Genomic DNA, 25,442 nt, shown 5'->3' with positions numbered 1-25,442 from the left:
TTGTAGCCCCTGGCAGTGTGCATGGGCAGTTCAGGGCATTGGAATGTGTTGTGTACTGAAAATGCCAACTGGGCTCAACTAATCTCACTGTTTCATTTCTCATCCATTGTCTTGAGAGCTTCACAGAATGATACAACAGAAACGCAGGTCATTTGGTCCATTGTCCATGTGAAATAGCTATCCAATTAGCCTCTTTCCCACTGTCCTTGACCCATAGCTCCATAAGTGATTCCCTTTTCAAGCATTTAACCAATTCCCCTTATTGCTGACTGCTTCCACTGTCCTCATGTTGCCATACAGACCTACTACACAGAAAAAGGGCCCCTAGGGCCCACTGAGCCTGCACTGATCATAAACAAGAACTGAACCATTCCAATCCCATTTTCCAACACCAGCATTCCCATAGCCTTGTATACTTACAATGTAAAGGTGTACATCTAAATACTTATGAAATGTCATTCACGTCTGTGTTTAGCTATGACTCAGGGCGTGGATAGGTACGTGGGGTTGGGATATTATAGTCATTACAGAAATGTGGCTAAGGGAAGGACAGGACCAGCAGCTTAATGTGTCATGGTACAAGTGTTTTAGGTGGGACAGAGGTGGAAGAAAGAGGGGAGTTGCATTTTTGATTAAGGGGAATATCACAGCAGTAGTCAGGGATGAAATAACTGAGGTATCATCCAGTGATGTTTTGTGGGTTGAACTAAGAAATATGAAGTGGATAGTGACATTACTAGAGTTGTACTACAAATAGGCCACAAATAGTCGACGAGAATTAGAGGGACAAATATACAGGGAGACTGCAGAGACCTGCAGGAGAAAAAGGTTTGTTATTGTGGGAAATTTTAATTTTCCTAACATAGACTGAGACTGCCATAGTGTCAATGGTTTAAAGGGGGTGGAATCTGTTAAATGTGTTCAGGAAAGGTTCCTCAAGCAGCGTATAGAGGGTCCTACTCGGGAAGGGGCAAAACCCGGTCTAATGTGGGGAAATAGGGCAGGACAGGTGACTAAGGACACAGTGGGGGAGCACTTTGAGACCAGCGCCATCATTCTATTAATTTTAAAATAGTTATGGAGTGGGACAAAACTGGTCCACAGGTTCAAGTTCTAAACTGCGGCAAGGTGAATTTTGATGGAATTAGACAAGAGCTTGTAGGGGTTGATTGGAGAAGTCTGTTTGCAGGTAAAGGGACCTCTAGCAGGTAGGAGGCCTTTAAAAGTGTGATAGCTAGAGTTCAATGTCGATATGTTCCTGTGAGTGAAGGCCAAGGTTGGCAGCAGTAGGGAACCCTGGGTGACGAGATATTGAGATTTTGACCAGAAAAAAAAGAAGCATGGCTCAGGTACAGGCAGCTGGGATCAAGGGAATCCCTGGAGGTACATAAGGGATACAGGGGTTTACTGAAGGAGAAAATCAGGAGGGCGAGAAGGGGGCATGAGACAGCTTTGCCTGAGAAGATCAAGGTGAATCTAAAGAGATTCTTTAAGCATATTAAAGGAAAAAGAATAACTAGAGAGAGAATTGGATCCCTCAAGGACAAAAGTGGGCATGTATGTGTGGAACTACAGGATGTGGGCAAGGTCCTCAATGAATATTTCTCCTCTGTGTTTACTGTGGAGAAAGACATGAAGACTTGGGAGCTTGAGGAAGTTTGTGGCGATATCATGGGGACAGTCTATATCATGGTAGTGGAGGTGCTGGAAGTATTAGATGTATGAAGGTGGATAAATCTCTTGGTCCTGATCGGATATATCCAAGAACCCTGCAAGAGGTTACAGAAGAAATTGTGGGGGCCCTGGCTGATATATTTGCATCATCGTTAGCCATGGGTGAGGTTCCGAAAGACTGGAGGGTAACAAATGTTGTGTCCTTATTCAAGAATGGCTGTAAAGAGAAACACGGGAATTATAAACCAGTAAGCTTAACATCTGTGGTAGGTAAATTACTTGAAGATTCTGAGGGATAAGATGTACACGCATTTGGAAAGACAGGGTTAGATTTGGAGTAGTCAGCATGGCTTCGTGCGTGGGAGGTCATGCCTCAAAAATTTGTTCGAGTTCTTTGATGAAATGCCCAGGAAGGTTGATGAGGGCAGGGCGGTAGATATAGTCTATATGGATTTTAGTAAGGCCTTTGATAAGGTTCCACATGGTAGACTGCTCTGGAAGGTTAAATTGCATGGAATCCAGGGAAAGCTGTCAAATTGGATATGCAATTAGCTTGACGGTAGGAAGCAGAGGGTAATAGCGGAAAGATGCACGTTGAACTGGAGGCCTGTGACTAGTGGTGTTCCTCAGGGGTCAGTGCTGGGCCCATTGCTGTTTGTCATCTATATCAATGATTTGGATGAAGATGGTCAAGGCATGATGAGTAAGTTTGCAGATGACACTAAAATAGGTGGTATCGTGGACAGTGAGGAAAGTTATCAGAAATTGCAGCAGGATCTCGATCTGCTGGGGAGGGGAGTGCAGAAACGGTGAATGGTGTTTAACATAGATAAGCGTGAGGTGTTGCATTTTGCAAAGTCAAATCCAGGCAGGAATTTCATGGTGAATGGTGGCGCCTTAAGGAGTGTAGTGGAACAGAGGGACCTTGGAGTTCAGGTGCACAGTTCTCTGAAAGCGGAGTCACAGGTAGACAGTGCAGTGAAGGTAGTGTTTGGCTAACTGGCCTTCATCAGTCGTCAGGGTATGGAGTACAGAAGTTGGGAAGTTAGGTTGCAGTTGTATGGGATGTTGCTGAGGCCGCACTTAGAGTACTGTGTTCAGTTTTGGTCACCTTGCTATAGGAAGGATGTTATTAAACTGGAAAGAGTGTAGAAGAAATTTATGAGGATGTTGCCATGAATCAAGGGACTGAGTTTATAGCAAGAGGTTGGACAACCTAGGACATTTTTCTTTAGAGCGTAGGAGACTAAGGGAGATCTGATAGAAGTGTAGGAAGTCATGAGAGGCATGGATAAGATGAGTGCACTCAGTCTTCTTCCCAGGGTTGGGGAATCGAGGACTATAGGGTATCAGTATAAGGTAAGAGGGGAAAGAATACCTGACAGGCAATTTTTTTTTAACACACAGAGGGTGGCACACATATGGAACAAGCCCCAGCAGAAACGGTTGAGGTGGGTACATTAACAACATTAACAACATTTAGAAGGCATTTGGACAAATACATGGATAGATTTAGAAGGTTATGCACCAAGCGCAGGGAAATAGGGTTGACGTGCATGGACACTTTGGTCATCTTGGACCCATTTGGGCCAAAGGGCCTGTCTCAATGCTGTAGGGCTTTATGACTCAATTTGCAACACTCGCCTCCAAGTCAGAAGGCTGCAGGTTCAAGCCCATTCCAAGATTTGAGCCCTTCCAGTGAAATACTGAGGGAATACTGCACTGTCGAAGGTGTTGTTTTCTTTGGAGGAGATAGTAAACAGAGGGTCCATTTGCCCTCTAGGATCCTAGTTTACTGCTGTCTGGGAAAACAGATCAAACAGTAACATCAAAGGAAGGTAGAACGTTGATTGATTTGGGATTTTACAAAGTGTATTTTTCAGAAGAAGGGATTAAAGGAATTAACTGAGAAACAACAGGAATAAGTAGAAGTCAGGGCTAATATTACAAAGTGAAAGAAGTAAGCAAAGCAGGGTAGTACAGTAGCGAAGTACAGTAAGCATAAGAGAAGTAAGTTAATAGTATTCTTACACAGGCCTTTTTCCTAAAAAAGGGAGTAACTAAGGGTCTTAAGGGAAACTGACTCTGAGGAAAGGTTAAAAAGACCAGGATTGTTTTCACTGGTAAGACAGCAGCTGAGAGGAGACCTGATAGAGGTCTACAAAATTATGACAGGCATAGGGTGGATAGTCAGAGGTTTTTTCCCAGGGTTGAAGCTTCAATTACAAAGGGGCACAGGTTCAAGGCTAGAGACAGAAAGTTTAAGGGAGATGTGCGAGGGATGTTTTTCGTGCAGAGAGTGGCAGCAGCCTGGAATGCACTGCCAGAAGAGGTTGTGGAAGCTGACATATAGAAGACATTTAAGAGGCACCTGGATAGGTAGATGAATAGGGAGGGAATAGGGGGATATGGGTTGAAAAGCGGCAGGTTTGGTTTTAGATTAATTAAGGCACAATGGTCGGCACAGGCTTGGAGGACCGTAGGGACTGTTCCTGTGTTGCACTTTTTCATTTGTTCAAGTAGAGCTTGCAACTGTGAAATGTTCTTCCTGTGCTATGTGGCAAATCATGGAAGCTTCAGTAGTCCCTGGTGACCATGTGTGCAAGAAGTGCCCAGTTACTGGTGAACTGTATTTCAGAGCTGGAGCTGCAGGTGAGTTCACTGTGGAGCACCTGCAGTGCTGAACAAGTTGCGAATAACACAATCAGTGAGGTTGTAACACTGCAGGCGGGCATCAGGCAGAGTAAAAGTAGGGAGGTATCCCCTGTGGCTATCCTCCTTTTTAAAAGAAATACCCTTTTGGAAATTTTTAGATGACTATGCAGGGGAAAGCAGTTATTTAAATAACAGGCAGGAAAACACAAGCTTCACCGAAGGCTGCACTGATGATGTTACCCAGCAGGGTAATGAAGCACCTGCGGAACAACAAACCAGCTCAGCGAGCCAACCAACCTCAAGAATCTAGTTCGTTCTGAAGTAGGATTTAAGAAAAAAAACCTAAAAGGCTGTAAAGTCTAGTTTATTTTTGGTGCCATGTGATGGTGAGTATAGAAACAGGAGGCGGGTCCAGATGAATGCATTGCAGGAAAAATGGTGCTGGAAGATTGCTGGGACATTGGGACTGTTTTCAGGGCAGTGGGACCTATACAAGACGAATGCGCTGCACCTGAACTAGACCAGCATCCTTGTGGGCAGGTTAGCTTATGTTATTGGGGAGGGGTTGAACTAACTTGGCAGGAGCTAGGATCTGGACAGAAGGTCAGCACGAGGAGATTAATAGCCAAAATTAGAACAGATAGCAAATGAGTCAGGGAGGGGTAGGCATTATAGGCCAGTTAAGGTACAAGGGAATTTGGCAAGAGTGGATAGTATTTATTTTGATGTTGGGAGCCTGATGAACAAGGCAGATTGAGCTGAGGACACAAATTAAAACCACAGGGGTATGACATAATACTGTCACTGAGACATAGTTGGGTGAGGGAGGACAGGGCTGACAGTTCAATGCTCCAGGGTATAGGGTCTTCACTGGACATAAAAAAGGAGGGATGGATCAATCACAGCAGTAAGGAAATGTGACATCTTGGAAGGCACCTCAGGTGAAGTCACATGGGCAAAACCTAAAAACCAAAAAGGAGCAATCATACTGCTTCAAGTGTACTATAGGCGCCCTAACAGTTTGAGAGAAATAGAACAGCAGATGTGCAGGCTACTTTCAGACAGGTGTAAAACTAACAGGGTAGTGGTAGCAGGGAATTTCTACTTCCCCAACTTTAACTGGGGTAGTCATTGTGTGAAAGGTTTAGAGGGAGTGGAATTATTAATATACATCCCGGACACCTTTTTAAGCAAGTACATTAGAAGGTCCTACAAGAAAGCATGGCAGTTCTGGACTTAATCTTAGGTAATGATGCCAGATGAGTGGATTAAGAATCAGCAGGAAGCATTTTGCAGATAGTGATCATAACTCCATTAGATTCAAGGCTGATATGGAAAAGTGCAAGGTCAGACCTGAAATCAGAGTTTTAAACTGAGGAAAGGCCAGTTTTAACAAGATTAGGTCAGCGCGGACTAAGAGTGGGACACACTGAAGAAGGAAATATGGAGACTACAGCGTCAACATGTTCCAATAAAGACAAAGGATGAGTCCAACAAATCTGGTGAACACTGGATATCGGGTGATATACAACACTGGGTTAAGAGAAAAGGGAGAAGCTTAGGGCAAGTACCACAACTTCAAAACAGCAGAAGTGGAGTACAGAATGTGCAAAGAACTGGAGAGCAAAAAGGGAGGCATGAAAGAACAGTGGCAATAAAATAAAGGAAAATCCCAAGTTACTTTACATGTACATTGAAGGTAAAAGGATAATGAGGGAAGGAGTAGGACCCATTAAGGGCCACAATGATAATTTGTGTGAAGAACCAGAGGATGTACGTAGGGTTCTAAACATAATATTTGTGTCTACTAGTGACAGAGACAATATTGGTATAGAAACCAGGGAGAAGCTTTGTGATATAATTAAACACGGAGTAGAGGATATGAGTGGTCTGGCAGGCTTAAAAGTGAATACAAAAACAGAAATTGCTGGAAAAGCTCAGCAGGTCTGTGAAGAAAAATATCAGAGTTAACGTTTCGGGTGCAGTGACCCTTCCTAAAAGTCGAAATATCTCCAAGTGATGTGTATCCTAAGCATTTGAGTGAGACAAGGGAGGAAATAGCAAGGGTGCTGGCAATAATTTTAAATTCTTCTCCACCCACAGAAGAGGTACCAGAGGACTAGAGGATAACCAAAGTGGTGTCATTATTGAAGAAGGGACCAAATAATAATTATGAAGGCAGACTGGGAATGCTTTCCTTCGAAAAGAGGAAACTGAGAGAGGTTACAAGTAAGATACATGAAATTATGAAGGGCATAGATAGGGTAGACATAAAGAAACTTTACCCCTTGATAGAGGGATCAGTGACTACGGCATAGATTGATGGTACGAGCCAGGAAGTTTAGAGATGTAAGGAACAACATTTTCACCCAGAGGCTGGTGGGAATCTGGAACTCATTGCTGCAAGGGTGGGAGAGGAAAAAACCCTCATTACAACTGAAGAAGCATTTACATGTGCACTTGTGATGCCAAGGTAGACAAGGCTCTGGTCCAAGTGCTGCGAAATAGGTTTAGAATATTTAGTTGGTTGTTTTTGACAAACAAAGATTCAATGGGCCAAACAACACTTTTCTGTGCTGTAGACCTCTTTGATTTTGAAAACCTTTATAAAATGATCTGTTCCTAAACACCTCTGCTCTAAGGAGACAGATTTCAGCACCTCACATCTCTCCACATAACTAAAGCTCCTCACTTCTGGCATTAACACCAATTCACTTCCCTCTGCATCGTCTCCAGAGTTTTGGCATCCTTCTTAAAATGTAGTGCCCAATATTAACATAATTCTCCAGTTAAAACCTGATTGGTGATCTAAAAAAAAGTTCAGCCACACTGTCTAGATTACTTCTCTGTATTTGCAGGGCATGTGTGGGTGGCAGAGTAGTCACCTGGTTCCCTCTCGTCAATCTGCTTGACAAGGGGCAGTAGGTAAATACAAGAACTGAGAGAGAAGCTTCTTTACAGACTGGATCCCTGTCTTGACGATGCCAAGGCAAGTTCGGCTGTCTCAGGAGGGTTGAGGGTGCACAGATGCTGGACTCTTACCTTCCCCTATTGTCTCTGTATTTCTCTCTTTTGCTCTGAACGTCACTGTCTTCCTGCTTCCCCGTTATTTTCTCTCTTTCTGCTCATTGTCTTCCAGTTGCCCTTTTACTGCCCTCTGTCTCCTTTCCACTATTTCCCCGTCATGCCCTGCACCTCCCCCTTGTCACTGTCTGTATTGGTATCGGTTGAGAATGAGAGACAGGTAAAATGAGCCTTGGATAGCTGTAGTATTCTTTGTTTAAACGCTGGGGCAGTTGCTTTAATACTCACTCTCAATTAGTTTCCTTTTCATCAATAATGGAATTTGCCTAATCAGTAAAGAATGACACAGTAATCACACAATCAATGGGGATAGAAAAATGACTGCAATATAATACTATAGCAGCTCAGGCCATAAATTACTAAGCAAGCCATTAAAGAATCATTATTTAAAGGTGTGGAGGAGACAAGGCATTTAGAAATAAAATCCCCTAACAGGACACTGAGAAACATTGGAAGTTTGCCACTGCTTCTTGGGTTGTGTTATTGGTTATGAACTCTCCACATATGAGACAGAGGGAACTGTGGTGCATTGATTTCTGACCTGCCTGGTCATTTCCCTCAGTATAAGTTGGCATTTCAAATGCTGGAATAGAGAAAATAGAATCAGAACAAGATGTCTATATTCTAACTTGTATCAAGCCCATTTCATTCACCACTGTAATCCCTAAATTAATTGGTTCCAATCAATTTTGAAGTTCTCATCCTGATTTTCAACGTTATGGTCTCATGTCTCCCTTTCTCTGTAACCTCATCCAGCCTGACAACCATTTGAGACCTTCAAGTCTCTTGAGTATTCCTGGTTTTAATTATTCCACTATTGGCTCTGCAAGTCTGAAAGTCCCTCCCAAAATCTCTCCACCTCTATCCTCCATCAAGATGCTCTTCAAAAAAGTTCTCTTTGACTAAGCTTTTGCCATGTGTCCCAATATCTCTGTAAGCAGCTTTGTGTCAAATTTAATTTGATAAAATTCCTGGAAAGTGCCTTTACTGGCTTAAAGGTGCTAATATGAATGCAAACTGTTGCTTTATTTTCTTTGCTCTTAGAAGGAAAGGTCATAAGGCTGTTGAAAAATACCAAACAGATTCTCATCTTTCAAAAACACAGCAACAAAGCACAAAAACAGAAAAGTAATGTTAAAGGTTCATAAATCACAAGTTAGTCCTCAGTCAGTGTCCAAACCTGGGAACACCATAAGATGCAGGAACAAAAACAGGCCGCTCAGTCCATTGAGTCTGCTGTGCTATTCAGTGAGGCCATGGCTGATCTCATGAATCTCAAAGCCAGTCTCCTGCCTTTGCCCCATAACCCTTGATTGAAATGAGAAAGAACTGCATAATTTTGGTCTTTACACATACTGGCTGAGCTTACCATGAAAGTCCAGCCCTCTCAACCGCACCTCTTTCCTGAGGCATGGTGATCCCCAGGTTAAACCACCATCAGTCCTCCCTCTCTCTGTCTAACGAATGAGCAGCTCTATGATCCACTGGGACAATAGCAACTTTATCATTGTCGTAAGAAACACAGCAGCAAGATTCCACAACTATCAATACGATGATGATCAGAAAACCTGATGTTATTTTCTTCTGATGGAACAGTGCGGCACTCCCTCAGCGTGACCCTCCAATACTGTGGCACTCCCTCAGCACTGACCCTCCGACAACGCAGCACTGCCTCAGTACTGACCTTCTAACAGTGCAGCTCTCTCTGAGCACTGATCCTCCGACAGTGTGGCACACTCTCAATACTGCAGTGGGTGTGTCAGCCTGGAGTTTTGTGCTGAAACACTATAACCCAGAAACCTGTAAAGCTGAGGCATGCACGCTGTGCACTGATGCATGACAGACACAGCTGTAAGGTAATTGACAAAAGAACTACAGGCAAATAACAAAGTTTTTGTTTGATCCAGAGATAGGGCAAGGGAAGAGATATTAATCTGATGGCTTTTGAAAGAGCCAGTGCAGGCTTGAAGGGCTGAGTGGTCTTCTTCTGTGCTGATTCATTCTACAATCTAAGTGTCTTCCAGGACACAGGACAGAATCTCTTCAAAAGAATACCACAAGATGCTTTATATCCACCTAGAGAGCATACAGGCCCTGAGTGAATGGTTTATCCAAAACTCAGCACTTCACACAGTGCAGTGCTGGCCCATCCGGGATGATCAAATCAATTCTCTGTATAGTAAACATATAGGCCAAAGCTATGAGACTTTTCCCACTGGTCTTTGTTAACAATCCCAGACCAAAACAATGGCTATTCACCTTATTGATATTTGTAGATCTGTTGTACCCAAGTGTGACACCTCATTACCCACCAAGTAGGTTCACTTGTGCAGCTGTCCTCACTGCCGTTCACGTATGTGGGTGTGTGTGTTATGCTTAAAAGCATGTACGAGAATTGATAAGGTTCAACTCATACGCAAAGCTCTCTACACTCTGAACTGAATGTGTGCCAGGGCCTTTTAAAATGTTTACAAAATAGAACATCAGCTGTCGGAGCTGGGATTGGGAGAAGATAACACTCTAATGTGAGTAAATGTACAAGACTGCAGGATGGCAAATGGACTCCACTTCTGCTAAAAGGGCCTAACAAAGGCGGAGATTGCAATTATTTGACAAGGCTGAGTTTCACATTCTCCAGACTGCTCATCTGCCCACAACCCAGCTCAACACACTCCCTGCCCTGCTATCGTTTAAAAAAAACCCTTTCACAGAACTACGTGGCACTGAGGGAGATAATCCAAAGGACAGCATTATACAGTGTCAATGTGGAGGCACAGGTAAGAACAGTTTCCACTCAGGGGCAGATTAGACATTCCCAAGCGATTTAAAGCACTACATTTTAGAGGCAAGAATTCCTGAGGCACACCTGGACTCTCCGGGCTCTCTCTGAGAGTGTCATACTGGAGTGGGCTGCTAGGTATCTCTGTCAAATGCCTCATGCGCAATCAATGTCTGTTACCTCACTGCAGCTACAGACGTTACACAGTTTGCAGTGCAGTGGTGCTGCTGTCTCACAATGGGTTCACAGTTAAAACATAAAAGAAACATCCTTAGCAACTCATGCACCATCAGCTCATCACAACTCGTTGTTTCTCCCTTTGACAGTTCAGCTCCATTTGCCTGTGCTAGTCAGGCTTGTTGGCTTCACCTCTAGCACTGAGTGTTTAACAACTAGCTGGACTACAGATGACTGAGGCGTACAGCACAGAAACAGACCCTTCAGTCCAATTCATCCTGGCCAACCAGACACCTCAATCTGACCTAGTCCTTTTTGCCAGCATTTGGCCCATATCCCTCTAAGCCTTTCCTTTTCATGTACCCATCCAGTTACCTTTTAAATGCGGTAACTGTACCAGCCTCCACCACCTCCTGTGGCAGCTCCTTACATATACACACCACCATCCTCTGCATGAAAAAAGTTGCCCCTTAGGTCCCTTTTAAATCTATCCCTTCTCACCGTAACTTCTCACGAGCGGATCAACATAGAGAGGCTTCACCTCCTAACATTAAGCATTGACATAAAGAAACAGCTTTTTTATGAAGGACATATTTCAATGAACAGGTCTGTACCCACTCGATCTCGAAAGGTGAACTCTAACCCACCAGGCAGATGGCTCAGAAATATAAAAACCGAAATAACTCTGGATGCTGTATATCAGGAATGAAAGCAAAGTTGCTGGTAAAGCTCAGCAGGTCTGGCAGCATCTGTGAAGAAAAATCAGAATTAACATTTTGGGTCCGGTGACCCTTCCTCAGAACTTTTGTGCCTCAAAAATATAGTTGGATTGTGAACCCATGTGTATCCTGTTTTTGAAAAAGATTGCACCAATAAATATCATTCCAGCAGTGGGGTATTGATGAATTTTCATTGCATGCTAATGAATGCATTCAGATTCCCTATCAGGATCCTGAAAACCTGACAGCAAAACTCTTACCTGCGGTCAAAAAGCTGAGTTTTTTTTTCCTTCTGCCCAATTAAGGTCCCCTGCCCGGCCTTCTAAAAGCTCTGCGTACATGTAAGAAAATTCTGCTCATTATGCATTGTAAGAGCTTTTCAATTTGTAACCCCTTTCCTCAAAGCCCTGCAAATTTTATCGTTTCCAATACTGATTCAACTCTCTGATGAAACTTATTAGCGGATCTGCCCTTACAGGCAGTACACTACAGAATATAACACTCACTATGTAAACAAATTCATTCATGCGTGAGATGTGGGTGTTGTGGCTTGACCAGCATTTATTGCCCATCCCTGGTTGTCCTTGAGGTGGTGATGGTGAGCTGCATTCTTGAACTACTGTAGTGTGTGCAATGAAGGGACACACAATGTTAAGTTGCGTCATCTGGTTAACGAGTCACCTGCCAGTGTGAAGAATTTCTATGCATCTTTTACAAACCAGTAAATAAAGTTGATATTCAAAGGTATGTCAATATTAAGGAGGAGGAGAGGTGTTGAGTGTCTTGAAAAATATGAAGGTAGATAAGTCCCCAGGGTCTGATGGGTTCCATCCCAGAATACTGAGGGAGTTAAGGAAGAGATGGTTGGGGCCTTGACAGAGATCTCTGTACCCTCTTTAGCTACAGAGGACCCAGAAGACTGGAGAGTAGCCAATGTTATTCCTTTGTTGAAGAAGAGCAACAGGAATAGCCAGGAAATTACTGCAGAAGATTCTTAGGGACAGAATTTACTCACGTTTAGAAAAGAATGACTTATTAAGGATGGTCAGAGCAGCTTTGTGCAGGGAAGGCCTTAGGTCACAAACTTGATTGAGTTTTTTGAGGAAGTGAAGGTGAATGTTGAGGACAGGGGAGTGGATGTTGTCTACATGGACTTTACTAAAGCATTTAACAAGGTACCTTATGGTAGGTCGGTCCAGAAGTCACATGGAATCTATGGTGAGTTGATAAGTGGGATACAAAATTGGTTTGGTCATAGAAAGGAAGAGGGTTGTTGTGGAAGGGCATTTTTCTGACTGGAGGTCTGTGACCAGGGGTGCTCTACAAGGATCAGTGCTAGGACCTCTTGTTTGTTTTTTTTATATATATGTGGATGAAAATGTAAGTGGTCTGATTAATAAGTTTGCAGGGGGTTTGAAAATTGATGGAGTTATGGACAGCGAGGCAGGTTGTCAAAAGGTAAATCACGATATAGATGAGTTGGAAAGTAAACACAGACACGCATGAGAATTCCTAGGGACATGGTTCTCCACCCACAATACAATCAACAAACATAGAATTGGACCCCATGCACAAACCCATACAGATCAAAACCGGAAATGACACTACTCCCCATAACGGACCAGACAGTATAAATTCCAAGCAGAGTAGAATATTAAAACTTCATTGGAGGCTCCACTAGCATGGTGACTAAACATCTGAATGAGAACAAGTCAGCTCGACGTGCAAGTCAACAACTTTCGCTTGTTTTTCCTAATGTTTTAGGAGCTGTGGGGCAACCTATTGCAAGTCTATAAAATTATAAGAGGAATAGATAGGGTAAAAAATCAGAGTCTTTTTCCCAAGATACAAAGGTCAATCCAGGGGCCAAAGCTTGCCAGGGTATAAGGCAAGAGGGGGAATGTTTAAAGCAGGTGTATGTATAGGCAAGCTTTTATTTTACAGAGGGTGGTAGGTGCTTCAAACGTGCTGCCGAGTGAGGTGGAAGAAGCAGCTCCAAAAGCAACATTTAAGAGGTAATTAGACAGACACATGAACAGGCAGGGAATAGAGGGATATGGACCACGTGGAGACAGATAGGAATAGTTTAGAACAGCATCATGGTCAGCACAGGCATGGTGGGCCAAAGGGCCTGTTGCTGTGCTATACTGTTTTGTGTTCTATGTAAGGAACACAGCATAGTGCACGAAAGTGAAATTGAGGTCGAAGATCAGCCATGACCTAGTGCACAGCAGAACAAACTCAAAGGACCAAAAGGCCTACTCCTGCTTTTCATTTTTCTGTCCCTATTCAACGAAAATCCTTTCGTGATTTTAAACATTCAAGTCTCGGGATAAAGAGTCACCATTTATGACAGAGATGAAGTGGAATTTCTTCTCTCAGATGGCCATGAATCTGTGGAATTCTTTACTGAAGAGGGCTGACAAGGCTGAGGTAGGCAGATTAATAATCAGTAAGGGAATTAATGATTATGGCAAAAAGGCAGAAAGTAGAATTGAGGATTATCAGATCAGCCATGATCTCATTGAATGGCAGAGAGACTCAATGGGCTGAATGGCCTGCTTCTGTTCATATATCTTATGGCCTCTCCTCAACTTTCTTTCCTCTGAGGAGAAGAACCTCAGTTTCTCCATCTCCCTGCTCTCTTACAACAATTTACATTATGATGGTATATTTAACATCTCAAAATGCTTCAGCGTAACATAAAGACACACCACATTAAAGTGGACGATGGTAATGTTACTGGACTAGTAATCTTGAGAATGAGGCTAATACTCTGGATACATGGGTCCATGGCTAGATAAATATAAATTCAATTCATTAATCAGGAATTGAAAGCTAGTCTCAGTAATTGTGACCATGATAACTACTAATTGTTGCAAAAATGCAAGTGTTTCACTCATGCCGTTTTAGGAATGAAATTGTCCACCCTTGCCCAACCTGGCCTCTGTGTGATTCCAGATCCATAGCAATGCGGTTGATTTGCCCCCTGAAATGGCAGAGCAAGCTACTCAGTTCAAGGGCAATTAGGGATGGAATGGATGAAAATTCTACCTATTTCAATGAGTGCAAATAAATACCATCCAAATAAACAGAGCAATTGGTGACTGCTTTGCAAATCACCTGAGAGAGTAGACAGGGTCTCAACTTAGTATTACATCTACAATACAGCCTCTCTCACAATACAATGCTCTGTTGGTGCCACAGCAGGAATGTTAGCCTCAATTTTGTGATCAATCTGTTAGAGCAGGACTTGAGCACCCAACAAAAAATCCCAAAGAACTGCAGATGCTGGAAATCAGAAACAAAAGCAGAAAGTGTTGGAGAAACTCAGCATGTCTGGTAGCGTCTGTGAAGAGAAAGCACAGTTAATGTTTTGGGTCCAGTGATCCTTTCTTCTGAAGTAGGTAACGGTGCTTTCAACTGAGCCCTAGCTGGCACAAAATATGGTGAACAGTTACTGAGGAAGGGCTGAGGGGTGGTGAATGTCAGACTCAGCTTTAGGACTTGTACCCTGGTAGGGAACAATGCTTTCAGTGGTGAGAGAAGGACAAAGGGAACAGTGCCTGGGAAAGGCAAAAGAAACACTAACAGATTCTATTCCTTGTGCAACAACTGCTTTCTCCGAGCTGGGAACCTTGACACTAACACAAAACAGGCTATACTCTGTGCACCTGTCCCCTAGCAGTATCCTCTTACCCCTATAACACACCGCCACAAACTGATGTATCCTCAGGGCACATCATTAAACAACGACTTCGCCCCCCACCCAACCACATGGCCCCTTTTTAATTCCCTCCTCTCCCTTCCATTGCTAAAGCCTGTTGTTAAACAAGTGCAGAGTTAATAAATGTTCTTCAGACGAGACATCCTGCTGCGTTCTGCTCTCTGTCTCACTTGACCTGGTCGAGACCTCTTGTCTCTTCCACGTGCCCTGGGTTTTGGAGCCTCCTCATACCTCCAGGCAAGGGAAGCTGTGACATTTGTCTGCACTGCCTACTGGAAGCTAGCAGATGCTTTGTGTCTTTTTGCTGGGATCCCCTCTTTCTGTCCTCCCCTCTGCCTCCACCTGCACCTCCAATGACTACCCCATTCCCTTCCTCAAAATCCCTCTCCTCTTTCAGAACACTGACTCCCGACAGCTTGGAACGGGATGTGGGAAATGTAATTGTTTTTAAACATGGGGCCAGATCAATAGGGAAACAGAGTGCTCTCTATCTTTGACCTGTCACAGGAGAATGGAACAGTAACAGCTGGAGATAACTCCACAGACATACGTAGTGTGTTAGTGAGACTGTGTTTCTCATTGGTTCCATTCAATAGAGGTGAAAGGCCAACTTGCAAAAACTTGTTTATATTCTCTCAGACTGCATCACTGATTACCAGACTGCAGTAACCAGCCTAATTTTGGAACTTAACCTGACAATGGTGCTAGGCAACTATTATCAGCCTGTCTTTTTCAGTCTCCTCTCACTGCTCAGTGCAAATGTATTTGGCTCTGTGAGTCTTTACATGTGTGTCTCTCTCTGTCACCCTCCACTTCTTTGAACGCAATGAAAATTCATTTTCGTGTGTAATACCCAGTATTTTAGCAAAGCAGGTGGATTCACTCGTGTCCTTTCTTCCGAATGAATGCTTTATTCAGTGCAGGCCTATTACTGATGAAAATAACACGCTTTTATGTAATACCCTTAACGCAGGAAAATGCCACAATACACTTCCAGGAAGGATGAATATGCGTTTCAGTAGCACTTTTGAGTTCAGCATGTCTCACTCACTTCACAACCAATGAAGTACGATCATTGTTATAAAGTAGGAAATGCAAAGGCCAATAATGCACTGCACAATCCCATATAAAGCAATAATAATAAAGACTTACTTAATCTGCTTTTAAGTGAAGCTGCTTGCAGGATAAATATTACACTAAAGTGTTGGTCAAAACATTATTGGACACAATCCAGCACAAAGCCACACTTGGAGTAATTAAAACAGATAATCAAAAGCTAAGTCAAAGAGGCAGATTTTACAGGAGAATTTCAAAGGAGAGGGGTTTCAGGATGGGATTCTAGAGCTTAGGGCCCAGGATGAACTGTGCCTGCCAGTGGTGGAACAATTAAATTCAGGGTTGCTCCAGAGGCCAGGATTGGAACGGTGCTGAATTCTTGGAGGGGTGTGGAGCTGATTACAGATGTGGAGACAGGAAAGACCATGCAGAGATGTGGGAACAAGGATGAGAATCCTAAAACTGATCTCCCTTTTGCAGCCCCTCAATGTCACAAAAACAAAATGCTGCACGTGCTGAAAGTTAAAAAACTAAAAGAATGAAGGCTGAAAAAACTCAGTACATCAGGCAGTATCTGTACAAAGCAGAGTTGTGTTATTCAACAAACTCAGGGGTTAATGGATGAATTACAGAATTATAACAGTGCATAAAAAGGGCACTCAGCTCATTATACCTTCAATGGTTCAATTATCTATTTCCAATCTGGTACTTGGTGTGAGGAAGAACACAGGGATCAACTTCCAGCGACACAAATGGTATCAGGTTACGAGGCAGTACAACAATGAGATGTGCAAGCGGTTTACGGCATAGTAATTAATGGTCATGTTTGAAAGTAGGAGGTGTGGAGATGCAAAGAGGTACGGGAGAAAACTCCCAGAGCTCAGGGCACAGGCAACTGAGGGCATGGCCGTGAATGACGGAGTGACCAAAACTGGGGGTTCTTCAGAGGGCAAATGTGAAGGAGTGCAGAGATCTTGGAGGGTTGCAGAGATGGAGGTGGTTACAGAAATTGAGAGCAGTGGTAGGATTTGAGAACAAGAGTGTGAACATTTAAACTGTGGAGCTACTGTACAATGTACATTAGTTTAGGGCTAGTGAATGGGACTCATTGTAGCTGAGACAGAGGTCAGCCAGTAAAACATTGGAGCAGCCAAAAGCAGAGGATTCCCCACATCCCATGAATGCAGATGAGTGGTTCAGCGACAGGTGAGCCGAGACAATTTACAGGAGCAAAATCGATAAATATTTCGTTAGAAACGGTCCGGGAGCAAAGATGGGGAAATGGATTTGTGGTACACATCAGTCTCTGATGAAGGGTCTAGGCCCGAAACGTCAACTTTTGTGCTCCTAAGATGCTGCTTGGCCTGCTGTGTTCATCCAGCCTCACATTTTATTATCTTGGAATCTCCAGCATCTGCAGTTCCCATCATCTCTAACTATATGTTGGGATAGGCCTGAATGGACTGAACAGTCTCCGCCCATTCAATGGGCAGGGAAGCAACTGAAATCAGATTGTCTGATTGACGTGGAAGGGTTAAATGATTGAGGAAAAAAAAAAATTCTGTGCCACTTATTGTGCCGTTCTTTTATTATGACACATATTGATTTTTGAATTACTCATCCTGCCCCTCCCCCACTGCCCAGCAAAGTTGCAATTCCAATAGAGCTGCTGAGAGAGAGAGAAAAAAAACAACCAAAGTCACTGAACTCTGCACCTTAGAAAGTCAGGCCCATCATTTACTGGGCTTACTTCACACCAGTGACGGATAGATTTCCCCACAGATGATCAGATCGATCCCAGTTTGGAGCATCTCTGTGTCCGGCTCGCACAGGAGCAAGAGGAAGAGAAAAGGGCAGGCATTGGGGTGGGCGAGTGTGGAGGTTATTAATCAAATATTATAAGCTGAGACCTCTAAACATGCTGCAGCCGCTCTACAGTGTCACCCAGCTGTTGACCTGCAGATAAAGACGGGCCTGTGGGTGGTGACTAATTGCTCAAAGGCTCTGGGGCCTAAAGGTTGTGGCCTTCACCAAGAGCCTGATGAGAGGGAATGCTGTGACACTGCAGAAGGCAACAAGACATTACAAGGCCAGGGACAGCTGCCTGTCCTTTATATAAAAAAGACGAGGCAGGGGGTTGGGGAGGGAAGAGGTTCACCAAGCAGATCTTCATCAACCACCCTGGTTCAAAGGCCAGAGATCCGTGGAAGTGAAAGGGGGAAAATGATGTTTTTCATTATTAAAGTGTAATATTTTATTGCTTGTTGGAATGGTCCGATCGATTGGGTTCTGAGTCAACAGGCCTATCAATTATTGAAGTACTTAGTCAAATAGTCGAGTACAAAAGGGTCGGGCGGGGGTGCACGAAGTAATAATGGGCAAACGGCCTGTAAAATAGCCTCTCTCCACCCGAGGTCAGCCTGAAGGAATAAAATCATCTTTTTTCACTTCTCCTTCCTTTCTCCCCCTCTTCCTCTAGGTCAGCTAACCAAATAGAAAAAGTGCGAACAAAACAGTGAGGTTCATTTCTGCAGCAAGGGAATTTCAAAGCAGGGGTCTTATGTTAAACTTGTACAGAACCCTGTGGCTAAACTACATTAGGAATTACTGCTAACAGTTCAGGTCTGCATCTTATTTTTTTTAAATGTCATTGAGGCACCATATAAAGTGTTTAAAAGATTTACAAGAATATCAAGAAGTCAGGAATGCTTGAATAGTTTGGGACTGGGCTGGGGTAGGGGAGGTGCGAGGCCATTTCTTTGAAAAAGGCAAGGCTAAGTAATGACTTTATAGAGGCCTTTAAAACTGTGAAGGGCATGAACACAGCAGATGTACAGAAAAGTTTTTCACTTGAGGTACAGGCCAGAACGGGGGTCATTCACATAACATAACCAGTAATACTACCAATTGAGAATTGAGGAGAAACATCTTTGACCAGCAGACTGGAAAGCACGTGAATCTTGCACAAAACTTGATATGCTCATGACGATGAATTACAATTCTGTGCGGCAGACATCAGGAAAAACATCAAGGCTCTGAAGATTGTGCAGAGATCGTATAAATAGGTAGCAAGGGTGGAAACTGTAGAAATTCTAGACACAGAATGTTTTCGTCATTGGACTAGGATTCTAGAAGCCTGGGCGAATGCTCTGAGAACAGGGATTCAAACCTCACAAAGAAAATCTGGAACTGAAAGCTAATCTCAGAGTTGGTGACAATCAACTGCCATCATTTTAATACTCATTTCTGGAACGCGGGTATCGCTGGCTGGGCTAGCATTTATTGCCCATATCTAGCTGCCTCTTGAGAAGGCGATGTTGAACTGCCTTCTTGAACTGCTGCAGTTCATTTGATATACAGACACTCACACTGTTGCTAGGGAGGCAGTTCCAGGAATTTGATCTCATGACAATGAAGCAACAACAATATATTTACAAGTCTGTGAGTGGCTTACAGGCGAACTTGCACGTGGTGTTTCCATGTATCTATTGCCCTTAAACCTTCTAGATGGAAGTGGTGCTGGGTTTAGAAGGTGCTGTTGAAGGAGCACGAGTGAATTTCTTCAGATATTATCTTGCAGACAGTACACACTACTGCTACTGACTGCCGGTGCTGAAGGGAGAGGATGTTTGTGGATGTGGTGCCAATCAAGTGGCTGCTTTGTCCTGGATGCCATCAGGCTTCCTGAGTGTTGTTGAGGCTGCACTCATCCAGGCAAGTGGGGAGTCAGGAAATGAGTTGTTTGCTATAGGATTCCCAGCTTCTGACATACTCTCATAGCCCCATTTTATATCTATGTCTGTATATATTATGTATATAACTTGTCAAATCCAGTTTCTGGTCAAAGTTGACTTTCAGGATGTTCTGACAGGTATTCAGCGATGTTAACACCATCAAATGTCAAAAGTCAATTGTCAGTTTCTCTCTTATTAGAGATGGTCATTGCCTGGCAGTTTTGTGGCATGAATATCACTTGCCACTTGTCAACTCAAACCTGGATATTGTCCAGTTCTTGTTGCATTTAGACGTGGATCATTTCATTATCTGAGGAGTTGGGGTTAGTGCTGAACATTCAGCTAATATCCCCACTTCTGGCCTTATGAAGAAGGGAGGGTCATTGATGAAGCAGCTGAAGATGGTTGGGTTGAGGACACTCACCCAAGGAACTCCTGTAGAGTGTACTGCCGGTGAGGGCGAGAAACAGGACAATAATGGCAACTGTGGCAGGGTTCCCCTTACGTTAATACTGGGACCTCTGCTCTGTCTCAAAATAAAAACATGCATCCCTGGAACCCTGCTTGTCAATCTCCTCTGTACTCACTCAAGCACCCTCACGTCCTTCCTGAAGTACAGGTCCACAGCTGGATGTAACATTATAGTTGTGACTTTTTCAGGGCTTTATCAAGTTTTAGGATGACTTCCCTATTTTTGCCTTCAATACCACTGCTTAACTTTACCTCTAATCCCAATATCCTATATACTATGCTAATTACTCTCTCAATGGGTCCCATCACCTTCAAAGATCAATGCTAGGAACAGGAGTAGACCATCAGCCCCTTCAGCCTATTCAAAAAGACCATGGCTGATCTGACTGCAACTTCAAATCTGCAATTCTGTTTACACCAACAACATTTCACACACACCCCCCTCACAAAACTGCCTAACAAATATCTAATGACTCTTCAATACAAGTAAATAAGGAACAAGATAGTAGCAAACCTCAGAACTGTTGTAATGGGAGCCCATATGGAAGATGATATAGAAGACAGGGAGGCGTGAGGTGGTTCATGAGGGCAATAAGAATGAGGAGATGCCAAAGAAGTGAGACAATGCCATTTTAAAACAGGTATGGAACAGAGAGAACTGGGCACCAACATATATTTGATTGGTAGCAGAACAGGTCAAGAAGATCATTAAAAGTGCTCAAGATACCCTTGGCTTTGCTAATTGAGAAGCTCAAAGGAGACACATTTACATAGTGGTACCTAGGACGAGAGATTTCAGAGTACGGAGATACAGGAGAGTTTTTCTTAAATTCATTGACGGATGTGAGACATGGGTTGTTGGGATAGCACATATTGTCAACTCCTGATTTCCTTTGAGAAGGTGGTGGTGAGCTGCCTTCTTGAATCGCTGCAGTCCATGAGCTGGAGGTAGACCCACATTGCTGTTAGGGAGGGTATTCCAGGATTTTGACCCAGCAACACTGAAGGACTGGTGATATATTTCAAAGTCAGGATGGCGAGGGGCTCAGAGGGGGAACTTGCGAGGGTTCCCAGGGGGACGTCCTCCATGGAGCACAGAAGGTTAAGGAGAGGTTACAGAGGTGTTCAAAATTATAAAAGGTTTCAATAGAATAAATTAAAAATCTACTTCCAGCAGCAGGTGGGTTAGTCACCCGCGAACTACAGGTCTGAAGATACAGGAAAGTATCCAGAAGCAACAGGAGATAAATAAATTTTATGCCAGGAATTATTCTGATCTAGAATAAATGCCTGAAGAGGAATGCATCCCAGAAATAACTGTAAACCAAAAAGTGTAATCACAGGAGGAGCTTAAAACAATTACCATGACACGGGAAACGGGACTGAGAACACTACAGAGCTAAAAGCTGACAAGTTCTGGGTCAATTAGGACTATCTAGTGTTTTAAAAGAAGTTCTGAAAGAGGGTCAAATCAAACCCGAGACACTATCTCCTTTTCTCCCTCCACAGGCCTGCTGAGTTTCTCCAACCTTTTTGGTGTTCATTTTAACAGAAGTGGCAAATTTAATGGTTTTAAATTTCAAAATTTCCTATGTTCTGCAAAGGTCCCATCAGAGTGAAAAACACAGAATGTAGCCCCCTCTAGAATGTAAGGTTACAGCAGAGCATTTAGAAAATCTCAAAGTCAAGTTCAGTTGTTAACTTTAAATCTGAGAGAGATAATACTTTTGCTTAAAATTTAAGTGGATAGGGCCAAAGGCAGGGGTTTGGAGTTAGGCCACAGGTCAGCAATGATTTCATTAAATGGTGGAACAAGGTCAAGGGGCTGAATGGCCTGCTCCTGTTTCTATAATATGGTCTGTAAAAGAGAAACTGCATTTTAATAATTCGTTAGAGCTCTTTGAAAATGTAACAAGCAGCAAGGAGAAAAGGGAACCAGTAGATGTGACATATCTGTAGCTGTAGAAAACCTCTGACAAGGTACCATAAACATTTGGGCAGGTAATTGGTTCATTAACAAGGAAAAATAGATCAGGCGCATATGTGTTATTTTCAAATGGATAAAATGTCATGAGAGGTGTGCCACAGAGATCAGTACCAGGATCTAAGCTATTTACAATCTATCAATTACTTGGATAAAAGGAATGAATTCAGACTGAAATATTTGCTAGTGACACAAATAGTGGTGTGAAGAGAGCATCGGGTCTGCAAAGGAATACAGATAGATGAAGCGAGTAGGCAAAAATGTGGCAGAAGGAGCACAGCATGGGAAAACATGAACTTGACACTTTGACAGGAAGAATGAAAAAAAAGCATATTATTTAGGTGGAGAGAAGGTGCAAAACTCTGAGGTACAGAGGGATATAGGTGTCCTGGTACATGAATCACAAAATGTTCAACTGCAGGTACAGCAAGCGATTCAGAAAGTAAGTGGGATGCTGTTATTTATGGCACAGGGAATGGAAAATGAAAGGAAGTTTTGCAAAAATTGTATAGGGCTTTCTTGAGACCCCATCCAGATCATTGTTTGGTTTCCTTATTTAAGAAGGGACACAACTGCTCTAGAAACTGATTAGAGAAGGTTCACTTGACTGATTGCTGAAATGAAGGAAAGGTTAGAGAAACAAAAAATCCTGTGGGGTGGATCTGAAAGGATGATTCCTGTTCGAAGATAGATAAGAATCATGACCGTGGTTTAAAAATAAAGGATATCCTATTTCAGACGGAGAACAGCAGAAATGATTTTCCTCAGAAGTTAATGTGTCTTTGGAATCATCTTCTTCAGAGTGAGGAAGAGATGGGGGTCAAGGAATATTCTAAAGGTGAAGTTAGGTGGATTCTTGACTGTCTACAGAATCAAAGGGACAGTGGGTCGACAGGAAAGTAGAGGCCACAGTTAGATAACCAAGGCCTTACTAAATCGCAGAGCAGACTTGAACTGCTGAACAGCCTCTTTCTACTCCTCATCAGTATGTTCATAAGACAGAAATAAATCAGAACATAATATTTGAAAATGAACTGAACATATTCCTGAAGAGGAGATATTTGTTGGGCTATGGGGAAGAGTGAGGTGACAGGATGAGCTAGATCATTCTTTAACACAGCTTACACAAGCACATGGACAAAATGGCCTTCCCCGTCCAGTTACAGTTAGACTGCCAGTGACCGACATTGCGCCCCGTTACAGTCAGACTGCCAGTGACTACACTACATTTCAATGCTTCCTAATAATAGCCTGCATTCGACCAGCCTGACAACAGTCACTCTCCACTACAGAGACTTTTCAGGAAACATTTCCTCACACCCAAAGCAGAGGAAAAATCCAGACTTTCTCCCCTCAAAAGAGCTACTTAAGCTCTACAGAACATGTCAAAAAAGACACTAATGGTCGTTTGTCCAATAAGAATTTTAAAGGCTATGGAGCCGAGGTGGTCAGGCAGAGTTAAGACACAGTGGAGGCATGATCCCACTGAAGGGAGTAACAGGCCTGTTACTCTCCTTTCTTTCCCATGCTCTTTTCCTACTCTCTTGATCTCCCTTCTTTCCCAAGCTCCTTTAGCGTGGAACTGGTGGGAAGATTGTATTGAGGAGTTTGCACAGGCAAAGTGGGTTGATTTGCAAGGTTCGATTATGAGACTAAGCGAGAGCAATTCCTTACCAGCCTCAAGCAGCAACTGGACTGTCTGGTAGTCGTCAGCCAGGACAGCATAGTGTAGTGCAGTGCAGCCACGGAAACTGGCACGTGTGTTCAACCGGTTACTGAACTCATCTTCTCTGGTCACCAGCACTGTGGGCAATAAAAAAAGGTGGCAAACATCATTATAAATATATGTCTCCCAGTACGTTCTAATAATATCCATGGAGAAATCTTGAGCACTATATCAGGTTGGCCCTCATACTGCACCAACGAGAGAGCGCCACAGTGTGGCAGGGTCAGCACTGAGGGAGCGCCGCGCCGGAGGGTCAGCACTGAGGGTGCGCCACGCTGTCGGAGGGTCAGTGCTGAGGGAGCACTGCGCCGGAGGGTTAGCGCTGAGGGAGTGCCGGGCCATCGGAGGGTCAGCGCTGAGGGAGCGCCGTGCCATCAGAGGGTCAGTGCTGAGAGAGTACCACACTGTCATAATTCCCACCTTACAAAACTGACTGCACTTTAATGATGTTTCACTGCCTATCAAGTCCTTCAGGATGCCCAAGGTATGACGCAAACGCTGGGTTCTTCATTCCCTTGCCCTGCTCTTCTCTGAGAAGATCCCAGCTCCTCAAGTATCTTTCACCCCTGGTAGCATGGAGTAAACCTCCATTGCCATCCTGATCCTGGGCCCTGACATCCTAAAATCAAGAGAAGGAAACTACTCTTTTGGATATGGCGGCATGGGGGTGGTAAGGAATCTTGCCAGATTTTCACTGGCCATGTCTCCATGGATTCCAACTCTATGAGTTCCAATCTTCATGAATTTGCCTTTAAGCATTTCACAATAAGAAAGAAGACCTAGAAACAGATAACCAAACATGACACCTGGAAGTCTAAGAGGTTGCGTGTATGTGTTTTCAAAAATTATTTACTGGGCGGAGACCCCTTTTATTTCAGATCTTGAAAGTGTAAGGAACAGCAGTTGCCACGGAAGATGAATATCAGATACTAGCAACCTCCGCTATAAAAAGATTAAAACATTATTGTTGTTTTCCCCCATGGTTCGACGTGACAGAGCAGTCATCATTTGTAAAAAATGTCTGTGCATGAGATAACTACAGAAAACTCAATAAAGTGTCAGCTGGAGAATCCTGCACCATCCATCACCCAGAGCTGGCTGGAAAATTTCACTTCTTTGTCTCTGCAGGCACTGAAACAGATGCTGGCAATATTTCCGTAACATTTGACAATTAAAAAAAAACACAAAACAAAAGAGAGAGACAGAGACAGGGAGAGATATAAGTAGAGGGTAAGAGAGAAAGAGAAAGGGCACCGAAGATAGACAGATCAGCAGTTTGGCTGGGGTGGGGAAGAGAGACAGAACGAAATAATTAAATTGTGAACAAAGCTAAAATAATTCTTCCGATTTCATTTGTTTAAAGAGATTGATTTTCCCATGACTTAAAGTTATTCGATTTGAATCCAGTTTCTTTTCAAAATGAAGTCAGGCAGGCTTCTAATAAAAGGCTTGAACAGGCATAGTGGGCTGAATGGCACCTTCTTTGTTGTCTGAATTTAGATCAAGCCTTGTCATAATCATTGCTTGTGATAAATTACATTGATAAGCAATGTTGGGAAATTTGGCAGCCATTTTTAGCATGGCAAGATCCCAGGAAGGGGGCTCTCCTGTTCATCAAATTGATTTTATATTTCGTTTTTGGATGAGACATTAATG

The 25,442-nt window shown here is 43.3% G+C and overlaps 1 protein-coding gene across 1 annotated transcript in view; it reads right to left on the bottom strand.

Annotated features, from left to right (window-relative positions):
• clpb (ClpB family mitochondrial disaggregase) overlaps window positions 1–25,442 on the bottom strand; it is a 101,930-nt gene that overhangs the window by 44,612 nt on the left and 31,876 nt on the right. Inside the window, exon 5 of the mRNA XM_059646865.1 lies at window positions 23,735–23,863. Coding sequence (XP_059502848.1) covers window positions 23,735–23,863 — 129 coding nt within the window. The remainder of the gene's footprint in view (window positions 1–23,734; window positions 23,864–25,442) is intronic.

This window comes from Stegostoma tigrinum, chromosome 6, assembly GCF_030684315.1.
Source record: "Stegostoma tigrinum isolate sSteTig4 chromosome 6, sSteTig4.hap1, whole genome shotgun sequence".
NCBI classification, from domain to species: Eukaryota; Metazoa; Chordata; class Chondrichthyes; order Orectolobiformes; family Stegostomatidae; genus Stegostoma; species Stegostoma tigrinum.
Note: the sequence above shows the minus strand (reverse complement) of the source record. Positions and strands in the feature narration are given on the sequence as shown.